Source organism: Scyliorhinus torazame, chromosome 2, assembly GCF_047496885.1.
Source record: "Scyliorhinus torazame isolate Kashiwa2021f chromosome 2, sScyTor2.1, whole genome shotgun sequence".
Taxonomy (NCBI): domain Eukaryota; kingdom Metazoa; phylum Chordata; class Chondrichthyes; order Carcharhiniformes; family Scyliorhinidae; genus Scyliorhinus; species Scyliorhinus torazame.
Window position 1 is genome coordinate 48,433,303 of NC_092708.1, and position 12,602 is coordinate 48,445,904.

General features: G+C 46.9%; 1 protein-coding gene across 1 annotated transcript in view; it reads right to left on the minus strand.

Annotated features, from left to right (window-relative positions):
- kif5c (kinesin family member 5C) overlaps positions 1-12,602 on the minus strand; it is a 359,768-nt gene that overhangs the window by 131,154 nt on the left and 216,012 nt on the right. The window contains exons 16-19 of the mRNA XM_072471286.1: positions 11,685-11,873; positions 7,434-7,551; positions 6,532-6,608; positions 3,802-3,911 (exon numbers count right to left, since the gene is read on the minus strand). Of these exons, the coding sequence (XP_072327387.1) occupies positions 3,802-3,911; positions 6,532-6,608; positions 7,434-7,551; positions 11,685-11,873 (494 nt within the window). The remainder of the gene's footprint in view (positions 1-3,801; positions 3,912-6,531; positions 6,609-7,433; positions 7,552-11,684; positions 11,874-12,602) is intronic.

Sequence of the window (12,602 nt, forward strand, 5' to 3'; positions counted from 1 at the left end):
GTAACTATCCAGGTCAATAAATCGGAACTGTCCAAAATCTCTGGATCTGACTTGGACTCGGAGAGATTTGCGATGGTCCAGGGGAGCATGCGAATTGCCCATCTGAAGTTGAAACTCCCCAAGCAATTCCCATGGAGGTCAGCGTGCCAGGTCCTCCGTGGGGTCCTGACATGCATTTTGGGTTGCATGCCTGGTCTCGGATAAACCAGAGAACAGAAGATCGCTTAGAAAACTGTTCATTATTCAATGCCACAAAAAACGATGTAAGCACGCACCGGAACGGGTAGAGAGAAGGGCAACATGTGTGATTCCAGGAGTGTAAGAATGATCCAGGAGAATAGATTACAGAAGGTTTTAAAGATTAGCATGGGAGTAAGGATGTGGGGGTGGGCGCAGGGGAAACTGATAAAGGGAGGGGCATCCTCAAAGGTATTTAGCATACAGAGGTGAGGGAAATCAAGGAATCAGGGGCGTCATTCTCCGACCCCCCCGCCGGGTCGGAGAATCGCCGGGGGCTGCCGTGAATCCCGCCCCCGCCGGTTGCCGAAGTCTCCGGCACCAGATATTCGGCGGGGGCGGGAATCGGGCCGCGCCGGTTGGCGGCCCCCCCCCCCCCGCTGGATTCTCCGGGCCGGATGGGCCGAAGTCCCGCCGATAAATTGCTTGTCCCGCCGGCGTGGATTAAACCACCTTTTGAACGGCGGGACAAGGCGGCGTGGGTGGGCTCCGGGGTCCTGGGGGGGGGCACGGGGCGATCTGGCCCCGGGGGGTGCCCCCACGGTGGCCTGGCCCGCGATCGGGGCCCGCCGATCCGCAGGCGGGCCCGTGCCGTGGGGGCACTCTTTCCCTTCCGCCTCCGCCACGGTCTCCACCATGGCGGAGGCGGAAGAGACTCCCTCCACTGCGCATGCGTGGGAAACTGTCAGCGGCCGCTGACGCTCCCGCACATGCGCCGCCCGGGGATGTCATTTCCGCGCCAGCTGGCGGGGCAACAAAGGCCGTTTCCGCCAGCTGGCGGGGCGGAAATTCCTCCGGCGTCGGCCTAGCCCCTCAATGTTGGGGCTCGGCCCCCAAAGATGCGGAGCATTCCGCACCTTTGGGGCGGCGCGATGCCCGTCTGATTGGCGCCGTTTTGGGCGCCAGTCGGCGGACATCGCGCCGCTTCGGGAGAATTTCGCCCAAGATTATATACTGAATGGGATGGGTATGGTGGAACAGAGACCGAGGGGTAAAATATTCCATGATATACAGACAGGTTATGCCATATAAATATGGAGCCAAACATGGTGATAAATTATAAAAGGTAATGTTTAGGCCATATTTATGGTCTGCACAACTTTAGGGACTCCATTAGAAAAATAATATTAAAGCTATACCGAAAATATCGCATAGATTCACCAAAATTATACCAGAGATGAGAAACTATTGTTACGAACAGTAACTTTTACGACTGGAATTATTCATAGAATCGTAGAATTTACAGTGCAGAAGGAGGCCATTTGACCCATTGAGTCTGCACCGGCACTTGGAAAGAGCACCCTACTTAAGCACAGGACTCCACCCCATCCCCCTAACCCAGTAATCCCACCTAACCTTTTTGGACACTTATGGGCAATTTAGCATGGCCAAGCCACCTAACTTGCACATCTTTGGACTGTGGGAGGAAACTGGAGGAAACCCACGCAGACACGGGGAGAAAGTGCAAACTCCACACAGTCACCCAAGGATGGAATTCAACCCGGGTCCCTGGTGCTGTGAGACAGCAGTGCTAACCACTGTGTCACCGTGCCATCCAATGGAACAGGGAAAACTAGGAGGAAATGTAATCCACACATTTAAAATTAAGCAGCAATTTGACAGGTTAAATAGGGAAAGATTATTTCTTACAGCAAACAATTTAAAACAATCACCATGAAAGAACTTGCATTTGCAATCGGGCCTTTGACATCCTCAAGCTGTCCCAAGATGATTAACAGCCAATTAATTCCTTTTGAAGTAACTGTTAGTGTGTAAGCAAACAGGACAGCCATTGCGCACATTAACAAGGTTCCACAAATGACTCTATGGATGCGATCTACCGACCACGTTGCGCCCGAAATGTGGCGTGGCTGGTAGATGCCAGGAGATCCCTCTTCCGGGATCGACCCAACTCATCATGCCTGTGAGATCTAACATGATCTCTCGAGGCGTCATGATCAGAATCCCACTCATTGTGGGCAGTATTACTATCTGGAAAATCTGCATATGACAGTGAGGCGGCTAGTATCACTTTAATATGCACTACCTTGATCTACCCAAGGCATTGGGACCGGGATCTAACCCCTTTGCCTTGGAGACCTTGGGCAAATTCAGTTCAGTGCTGGTCCCCAGAAACGGGGACCAGATGGAACAGCACTTGTGGGGGTCTCTCAGGGTAATGGGAGGCCCCCAGGTGCTTGCCTTCTGAGCAGGTTGGCACCCTGGCACTGCCAATGCCACCCGAGCACATGGGCACTGCCAGTCTGGCATCCTGGCAGTGCCACCTGTGTGCTAGCCTGGCACTGCCAGGGTGGCATTTTCCTGTGGTCGGGCCTGGGGATGTCCTGCGCATGTGAGGTGGGGTGTGGGGGAGGCACCCTTATAGGTGAGTTGAGGCTTTGGGGGGTGTTTGGGGTTGTGTCAGGCAGGTCGAGAAATTGGGACGCCATCTCCTCCTGCACTGAGGAGTTCTGGCGAGTGGAGCTCGTCAGTACAGGAAAAGGGACTAAGTGTGGCCTTGGCGGGGCGTTCCCTACTGAGGCTCTGAATTCAAACAGAGTCCCGATAGATAGCGTGATGTTTCTCGCTGCTGAGAATGCTGGGAAACACCCGGCTAAACACGCTCGTCACGGGCTCTGTTCCAATTTGATTAGATCGCGCCCTATGACTAAATCAGCCCACACTACCAGAAACATTAAGAGAGTGTGTTCATAGTGAACCACCTTCGTCAAAGCAACAGGGCCACTTCAAGGACATTGACGAGCGAACCACATTGCTGTGGATCTGGACAGACCGGGTAAGGTTTTCCTTCAATAAAGGACATTGGTGAACCAGGCAGGTTTTACGACAATATGATAGTTTCATGGTCACCATTCAGATTTATTTAAATAATTGAATTTAAATTCCCTGACTGCCACAGTGTGTTGTAAACTGATGTTTGCAGATCATTACAAAGAGCTTTGACAAAGAGTCATCCAGACTCGAAACGTTAGTTTCCTTTTTTCTCCATAGGCACTGTTAAACCTGCTGAGATTGTCCGGTATTTTCTGTTTTTGTTTGCAGATCATTAGTTCAAGCCTCTGGATTACTGGTCCATTAACTTAAACACTTTGTTACCATACCCCCAACTGAATAGTAAATGTAAAACAGGGATGTGAAGAACTTTATTGAATGTCAGCTATTTCTAATAATTGACCAAGCAAAGTAGTAGAGGCAGTAACATTGGTGTTGTTCAAAATATAATTTGATGCTCTTATGGGAAAGTAGAGCCATAGAGCAACAACTACAATGGATTAAATGGCCTTTTCTCATTCCTAATTTCCCTTTGGTTCACTAACCTTCTGATTTGCTTAGTCAAATTACTTCAATTCAACCCCAGGCATTTCCATGATCAGAATAAAGAAGTTAGCTTGCACATGTGTGTGGATAGATTGGAGATGCTGGGGTTGTTCTCACGAGAGCAGAAAAAGCTAAGCGGTTTTACTGTCTTTGTCAAATATGTATTTTAACTCTACATATTCCTTAATTACCACATTATAGTCTGAAGTTGTGTCAAATACTTACTCCCTTAGTTCATCGATGATTTTTTGTTTTTCATCAATTTCATCCCTCAGTCGTGCCAGTTGCTTCTGATGGGCTTCTCTATGGTTCTCCATTTGCTCTTCCAGAGTTTTCTAGGTGAAGACACCAAATGAGTTAAGAGGTATTGAATTCCTGCTACCTTTCTGTGTTAGAACTCTTCCCTACACTTGTACACAATGATTCCTGAGATATTACTGGTTGGTTGGGGCAATCAACTTAGGAGTTCCACTGTCTACTCCTTGACCCTACAAGCATCTTCCATGCAGAGATTTTCCATTGCAGGTCCGACCAGTGATGCTTTCAGTTTTGAAGCTTAGTATATGGAGACGAGGTAGTCATGATGGAGTTTCTAATCATCAGCCTTTTCTCAATATGTTGAATCCTCAAACGGAGCTTCCCTATCCTTATTTCAGTCTTCAGGAAAACATTTGCCAAAACTTTTTGTTAGCAAACATAATACATAATGGGCGTGATCCAACGGCCTCGCCGGAAAAACAGCTCGCTGCGGCGCAGTGTGGCCGTTGAAAGTCGGGAGACTCCGCTCCCGGGATCTAACCGGCTCGCAAAGCCTCGTGAAATTCAACGCGATCTCGCGAGATGTTGCGATGTGAATCCCGCCGACAATGAGCGAGATCACTTTTCAGCAAATCTGCATATTACAGTGAGGCAGTAACCCTCCCTCGAATGTGTAGATTCCCGAGGTACCTGAGGCTTTCTGATTCAACCTCTTTGTCTTAGAGACCACAAACGTGGACCAGAGGGAATGTGACTTATGGGAGTCTTCGAGGGGATCGGAGGCTCCCAGCTGGATGCCCTTTGGGCAGGATGGTGCCCTTCTGGTGCCAGCCTGATAGGGCCACCTGGTTGTCACCCTGGCACTGCCAAGGTGCCCAGGTGGCACTGCCAGCTGACTGGGACACTGCCAGGTTGGCAGTGCCAAGCTGGAATTTATTGCTCGACGTAGGTGTTGGGGAGGTGCGGTGTGGCCGGGACCCTCCTATACTGCATTCGAGCTGGGAGGGAGGTCGGGGATCATTTTTTGGGGCCTCAGAGATTGCGACGCCATTTAAGAATGGCGGAGCTCCCCACTGTACAAAATGGGTCTATGTGTGGCCTCGGCCTCGCGTTCCACATTCAGACCCCTTATTCAACCCAAGTCGCATTGAATAGCCGTGTATTTCCCGGCACTGCGAGCGCCGGGAAACAGGCGGCTAAATACGCTCGCTAGGGGACTTTGTTCCTTTTTGGGAGAATCGTGCCCAATGTGCTTAGTGAAAATATCATTGGATCACTTATCTGTTAAAGTAGTTTGGAAATGTCTTACTTATAGAATCCTCTTTTCCTGAATAATTAACATGAAGAAGTTTCTTTCTTATCAGGGCAAGAATCCCATTTGTTTTATAACAGCCAAAAAACAGTTAAACAATGAAAGCTGTTGTAATAAGTTTTGTCATTTTAATGTAAATATCACAAGTCAAAAGCAAAGGCCTCATTAAAATTTAAAGCAGAACATTTGAGAGAATTACTAAAAGTACCAAGTGGAGACTATCAAAATCTGAAGTTAACACACCAGGAAATCATTTCACCATCGTCCTCAATTTGTGGGATATTTAAGTGAGAAATTATCTTACAACTCATTGGTCTATTTTAATACACAAATTGGTCTCCAATAGTATCATCAGGCTCCAGTCAGTTACTTTAATCTGAGCACGGTACCAATGAAGGTTTCCCTGCAAGGTCAAACCTTCTGGTAACAGGGCCCAGAACCTGGATAGGCCTGGCCTGGTAAGTTTGTCATTTGTTTTGGTGTGATCTTCAAAAGATACTTGGAGCCTTCCTTGACCTGGCCTTCCCTCTCCAACCTCCCAACAGGATTCCCTACATCAGAAGAACCTGCCTGGAATTATTTCCCTAAATCCCTGGTGACTGTCTCCTGCTGCCTTATCTATTGCTAGACAACGGCTTCCCACCAACCTCCCGGCCATTTTGGGTTATGTTCGGAAGCAGCCTGGGCCCCCGGTGAGTCTAAGTCACTAACATCAGTTGACCCTGCCTTCTACCAACTGGAGCAGGCCCATCGTTCTCTTGCTGGAGTAGGTCAAGTAGCACATGTTAGCAAACAGTGAAGTTCATTCCCAACCTCTCCGGTAAAACAGAATGCACTGAAATTGTAACAACCTTCACATGACCCTCGGGGACAACCCAGTTGATCTCCCCTTGGGGCTTGTGGAATATGAGCTCCCCCACTAATGGGCAGAGGTATCAGCCTGGGCAGATTGAAATCACCACATAAAAGCCGGCCCAGATTGGGACTGACGTCATCGGTAGTCCCTGTTGGGACCTTTGTGCTGTATGCCGCGTTGCTTAGAATAAACCTCCATTTGAATTCCCCTTATCGGGTCGCCTGAGCCTTATAGTAATAAAAGGTTATTATTTATTTTTTTCTATGGAGGAGAAGAGGTGTCATGATTGGAAAGTTGGATCGGGGGAATGCAAGACGGAATATAAAAATGTTGACAGCTAGGTTACAGTTGCCAAGCATCAGGTTTTTCTATCAATTAATATTCTAGGCATTAACGACTCTGTACAGGAGAAAAGCTGTAAAGAAACCCACACTGAGATCAAGTGGGTTTTTTTCCTGTCTAACTACCAGATTTCAGAACAGATCCGTCACAAAGCACGTACATTAATGCATTTCATCCATGTTATTACCTTCATTTCATTGGCATCTTGAAGCATGGTCTGATGCTCCTTTTCTTTGTCCTGGAAGGTCACTTCATGCATCTTTTCTATTAAGCAATTTCAACAGAGCATTAGCCACATGCGCACATTAGCAGTCTAGAAGCACTGCATGCGAAACATTTTTAAATTCAGAAATAGAATCAGAAAAATGCTGGGTGAACTCTGCAGGTCCGGCAGATCTGTGAAGAGAGGAACAGAGTTAGCATTTCAAGTCCGTATGGGAAGAGTCATATTCAACTGAACTATGTTTCTCTCTCCACAGTTGTTTCCAGACCTGTTGAGCTTTTCCAGCAATTTTCTGTTTTTATTTTGGATTTCCAGCATGCCCAGTATTTTGCTTTTATTATCCAATTCAGAGTTGGAACAGACACAAGCTTTCATCATTTTCCACCTAAGCTCATGGGGTTGGATATGATTAAAACTGATAATAGAGCAGGTGCTAGTTTGTTTTGCTGAATATTTGTAGCCACCAAAGCATTTGAAAAGTTGACACAATGCCAATGGACAGCTCAGTCCAAATGGGCTCACTTCATGAGGAACATGAGGGATGGAGATGTGTGTCTAAGTAACAGAAGAGTCAAGTGGATTTCAACCAATAACGATCGATACCAGTTTAAAAACTACTCTTGTGCTTCCACAATAATTGTTTCATCCACAAAGTTAAATCATTGTTTGTTTCTTTCCCCTTCTCATGCTCAGGTATTCTGGGAAAAAATTGTCAAGTCGGTATCTTTGAAAGAATCCAATATTTTTACAACAGGTGGATGTATACAATGTAAAGCACTCAGTCAAAATAGAATGTGTAGCGTCGTAAATCAATGATCCAGTGGACAAAGGCATCTGGATTACTTCAACTTCAAACCAGGGCATACCTTGAGCACGGAGTTTAGCTATCTCTTCGTCAAGCGCATCGTGAGACTCCTCCAGCTGCCTTCTCTTCTGCTCCACGTTCTGCATGTAATCCGTTAGTGATTTTATCTTGGCTTCATGCTGCCAAAAGATTAACAGCACAAAAAGAGATTGTAAAGGTGTGAATTACACAAATCACGAGTGCGCTGGGAAACATTTAGTAATAGTCTGAAGCTAAATGTCAGCTAAGACTTCAAGCCCTGGATCCCGGACAAAGCTCAGTGTCAGCTGCTTTGTCTTTTTTGTGCAATGGAGACCGCTCCCTTCTCCATAAGACCATAAGACCATAAGACATAGGAGTGGAAGTAAGGCCATTCGGCCCATCGAGTCCACTCCACCATTCAATCATGGCTGATTTCAACTCCATTTACCCGCTCTCTCTCCATAGCCCTTAATTCCTTGAGAAATCAAGAATTTATCAACTTCTGTCTTAAAGACACTCAACGTCCCGGCCTCCACCGCCCTCTGTGGCAATGAATTCCACAGACCCACCACTCTCTGGTTGAAGAAATGTCTCCTCATCTCTGTTCTAAAGTGACTCCCTTTTATTCTAAGGCTGTGCCCCCGGGTCCTAGTCTCCCCTAGTCTTCTCGCCTACATTGCAGCTATCAACATGCTCACTCACATGTTACAACTTTACAAATAACTGCAAGGCATGTAGATGATGGACAAAGTTAATTTCTAGTACCTACCACACACTGGCAGAGCAGCTGAAATGTTATCATTCACCAGTAACTTGATAGATTGCAGATTAGTGTCTGTACAATAACACTTTTGTCAACTCCACAACCATGACTTCTCTTTTTATTATTGGGAAATCACCTTTTTCACCCAAGTAATTTGTTCCCAATGGTACAACGGCAGTCATCTTTTCAAACAGACAATATATTGTTCACAGGAGTGCAAAACCTCATTACACGCTGGTGGGACAGGGTGACCAACCAGACCACTCTCTCCTTAATTTGAGCTGCACCACCACGAGAAGGCATGAAGCCATAACAAATCTTTAACTCACAGGTAGGGTGCAGCAGAGGGTGGGGGGAGCAGCAGGTATACGAAGGGAAACTTTGAACACCGGGGAGGGGGGCAATAATTTGCACCGTCATAAATTATTTGAAAAGGCTGGTTCACAGATTTACAAATACCTAAAACATTATGAAATGAAAATCGCTTATTGTCACAAGTAAGCTTCAAATTAAGTTACTGTGAAAAGCCCCTAGTCGCCACATTCCGGCGCCTGTTCGGGGAGGCTGGTACGGGAATTGAACCCGCGCTGCTGGCCTGCTAAACCAGCCCTGGAGGCATAAAAGGGAAAGATTGGAAGGGGAGGGGCAAAGAGTTTGGGCTGGGAGGGGTACAGTGGTGGGGCAGGGAATGGGCTGATGGGGAGGGAAAGTGTGGAGAGGGTAGGGGGAAGAATGGGAGAAAAGCAAAGAGTGGGGATGGAGGGAAACAGTGGTGTTGCTCAGGGACGGAGTGGGGGAGAGGCATAAAGTGAAGGTAGGGGGGCAAGAGTGACAGGATAGGGGAAAAAAGTGAGGGGAGGAGAAATATTGGAGCGAGGGAATCACTGGTTACTGAAGAAGCAGCTCCCAGTTGAACCCTTCATAAATATATTCAATGCAGGAAATGGATGTGAGAAAAATCATGAATATTTAAGTTGTATCCACCACATTTAGCTGGAAAAGGCAATGACGATTCTGATTACAATTTCAATGCAAAAAGGCTTCATTAATCTTGCATTACATGATAGGTATTTGTTCATTATGATGCATCATTAGTGAAGACAAAAAAACATGCACACACACAAACATTACTTTGAGCACACAAATATTTGCATTACTGACACCTAAACTCGTGTTCACCGTTTGCATGAAGCCTGGCTATAAGAACTCAAGCAGGTTGAAGGTCCATCTGAACGATACAGGAACGAATTTTAAATATTTTGCAAACAGCGACCGTTGTGGGAGTCAGGTGAGCATTTTTGTGAGAAATGTTATATCAAAGGGACAGCACGGTAGCATTGTGGGCAGCACGGTAGCTTCACAGCTCCAGGGTCCCAGGTTCAATTCCGGCGTGGGTCACTGTCTGTGCGGAGTCTGCACATCCTCCCCGTGTGTGCGTGGGTTTCCTCCGGGTGCTCCGGTTTCCTCCCACAGCCCAAAGATGTGCAGGTTAGGTGGATTGGCCATGATAAATTGCCCTTAGTGTCCAAAATTGCCCTTAGTGTTGGGTGGGGTTACTGGGTTATGGGGACAGGGTGGAGGTGTTGACCTTGGGTCGGGTGCTCTTTCCAAGAGCCGGTGCAGACTCGATGGGCCGAATGGCCTCCTTCTGCACTGTAAATTCTATGAAAAGTCCTGAGAGGCACTTGAAAAATGTACGCAATGGGACATGTCAGCGAAGCACACAATATTGTCCTCAGCTGGTGAGGACACTTACAATCCTATTGTAAAGAAGCATTACGGACCATATTTCAAAGCGGGGCCCAATTGTTGTGAACTCTTCCAAACATTGTTGAGGGGAAAGCGGCTACACGTTGTGCAAGGACAAGTGAAAATCGTTTGAAAAAACATGATGATCTCGAAATTTTGTGGACTGTCTGCAGTTTGAAAAACCAGAGCCCAGATGCACTGACTACACTTCAGAAGTCCCTCAATGTCCGTGAGCCACTTCAGTTGGCTTTAAGAAGCATTTTATAAATTAAACTTTCTTTCCATGGAAATGCCAGTGCTCAGTAGAACACAGTTACTGCACTACTCACAACAAACAGTCTACAGAACACATGAATTTATCATTACTGTCATAATATCCACACATGTATATAATGAAGTGCAGACAGGCAGTGATTGACACACAGGATGACCAGTAAGCACACAACACAGTGCAGCCAATCACCAGACAGGACACCACCACTATAAAGCCAGAGGGCACTAGATTTCCCGCTCTCTCTGGACCCAGCCACTGAGACAGTCAGTGTCCACGAGATAGCACAGTGCAAACACCATGCGGTAGCCAGTAAGTCTGCTCAGGCTAGTACAAGGTCTCCAGTCAGTTCAGTATAGTGTCGACCCAGTTAAACATGTATGTTAGTTCTATCGTTCAATAAAACCGTGTTGGATCTTCTACAGTGTTAGACGTCTGTTTCTCGCATCGCTGCATCAAGTGCAGTCCACACCGAACCGACCTGCCCAACACATCAATTACTAAGGTGTTTTTTTGGAAAATCACTTGTATCTATCAGACACACACACATATGCACGCTATGCCTCTTAAGTATAACAAACTGTTGATCATGAATCAATATTTTTTATCTATCAGGTTGGTAGACAGGAGACAGTTATATTTTTCATAAAATATTTTTGATTAAACAACATGGGGCAGCACGGTGGCGCAGTAGTTAGCACTGCCGCCTCACAGCACCAGGGACCCAGGTTCAATTCCGACCTTGGGTCGCTGTCTGTGTGGAGTTTGCACATTCTTCCCCTGTCTTCGTGGGTTTCATCCAGTTTCCTCCCACAGTCCAAAGATGTGCAAGTGGCATAGATTGGCCACGCTAAATTGCCCCTTAGTATCCAAAATGTTCGGTGGAGTTACGGGATTGGGTGGGGGAAGGGGGGGGGGCTGGGTGGGGGGCTCCTTCCGACAATCAGTGCAGACCCGATGGGCTGAATGGCCTCCATCTGCACTGTAGGGATTCTATGAACCTGTGAATATCATTCGTGGCACCTTCCCAAGATATCATCACAAAAATCAATTAAAAACATTGAAACAGAACGAATTCAAAACCATAAAGGCTGGGTTACAAACTTTCCCATATAGTATTCAGTTAATCGAAAGTCATGGTCATTCCCTTTTCTTGGCGATTGTGATAAAACCCCCTTACCTCAGGAAGAATTGTTGGAACATTTAACCTTCTCAGGTGAAACCAATGTCGGATCACATTCCCCCTGTACACCCTACTTGATCTTCTTTACCATTGAACTCAGGTGAATGATCTGATCTCACCCGTTTTACACTTCTACTGACCTTGCACTTAATGTTGTGCAGAATGTTCAACACGTTTAAAACGTACGCATGAGGGCTGTTTGGCCTCCTTTTACCTTCATGAATCGCCAAATCAAGCAGCCTATTTTACCCTGAGTCCTATCCTTGAACCACCAGTAGACCTAGAAACATGTCCCATTTGCACTGTGAGCTTCCATTTCTCATACCTGAGACAGTAAGAGCTGACAAGCTGCTAGTTCCCGCTCATTTTCATTCATTTTTTTATTGCAGTCCAGCTGGGTGCTCTCCAGCTGTTTGGCACGTTTCACCAGCGTCTTCACCTCAGACTTCATTTTGCTAACGTACAGACGGGCAACCGTGAACTCCTCTTCCAATACTCCATTCACTTCTGCCATCTGGAAGAGAGGGATCATGGTAAGATTGTGAAACATTTTTTTAAATGACAATGGTTGGAATCTGCCTGCTCCCTTGAATCTGTAATCAATGGGAAAGGGAATAATTTTGCTCTCTTTACCTTAGTTATCCAGCATGCTGATCATTTTGCAATAGGAAACATCTGACCGACTCTCTGTTCCCACCGGCAGTGTACCCCTATAGGTTTCCCGGTGGTATTGGGGCGGGGGCCGCTTCAATGGGAAATCCCATTGGTAAGTGGCGGGAGTAGAGAATCCCACCGTCAGCTAATGGCGCGCCACCAGGACACACGCAGCCGGAGGACTGGAGAAACCAGCCCTGCAACTGGAAGGTAAAACAAGTTTCATTGGGGCTGAGTGGGTAAATGCACTGTCTGACTTTCCACTGAGTCCAACCGCCCAGAAGGTCTTGGTTGTGATCTCTGACCTGTGCTGACTTAGCACATCTCAACCAACTCAACCTAGGCAATTGGGTGGTACAATAGCCATCACATGCCTAGACTACAGCTGTGGGAAGGAGGGCAGGGGGGGGGGGGGCGGGGGGGAGAACATAGGGGAAGAAGAGAAGAGAAAAAGGAGAAAAAGAAAAAGGTGGAAAGAGAAAACGGGTAGGGGTGGGGAAGGAGTAAAAAGAAGAGAAAAAAATAAAGGAAAGGGCACAGCGAGCAAGAGTAAACGGCCAGCGTTTGTTCAACTGCCCAGAATTGGGTC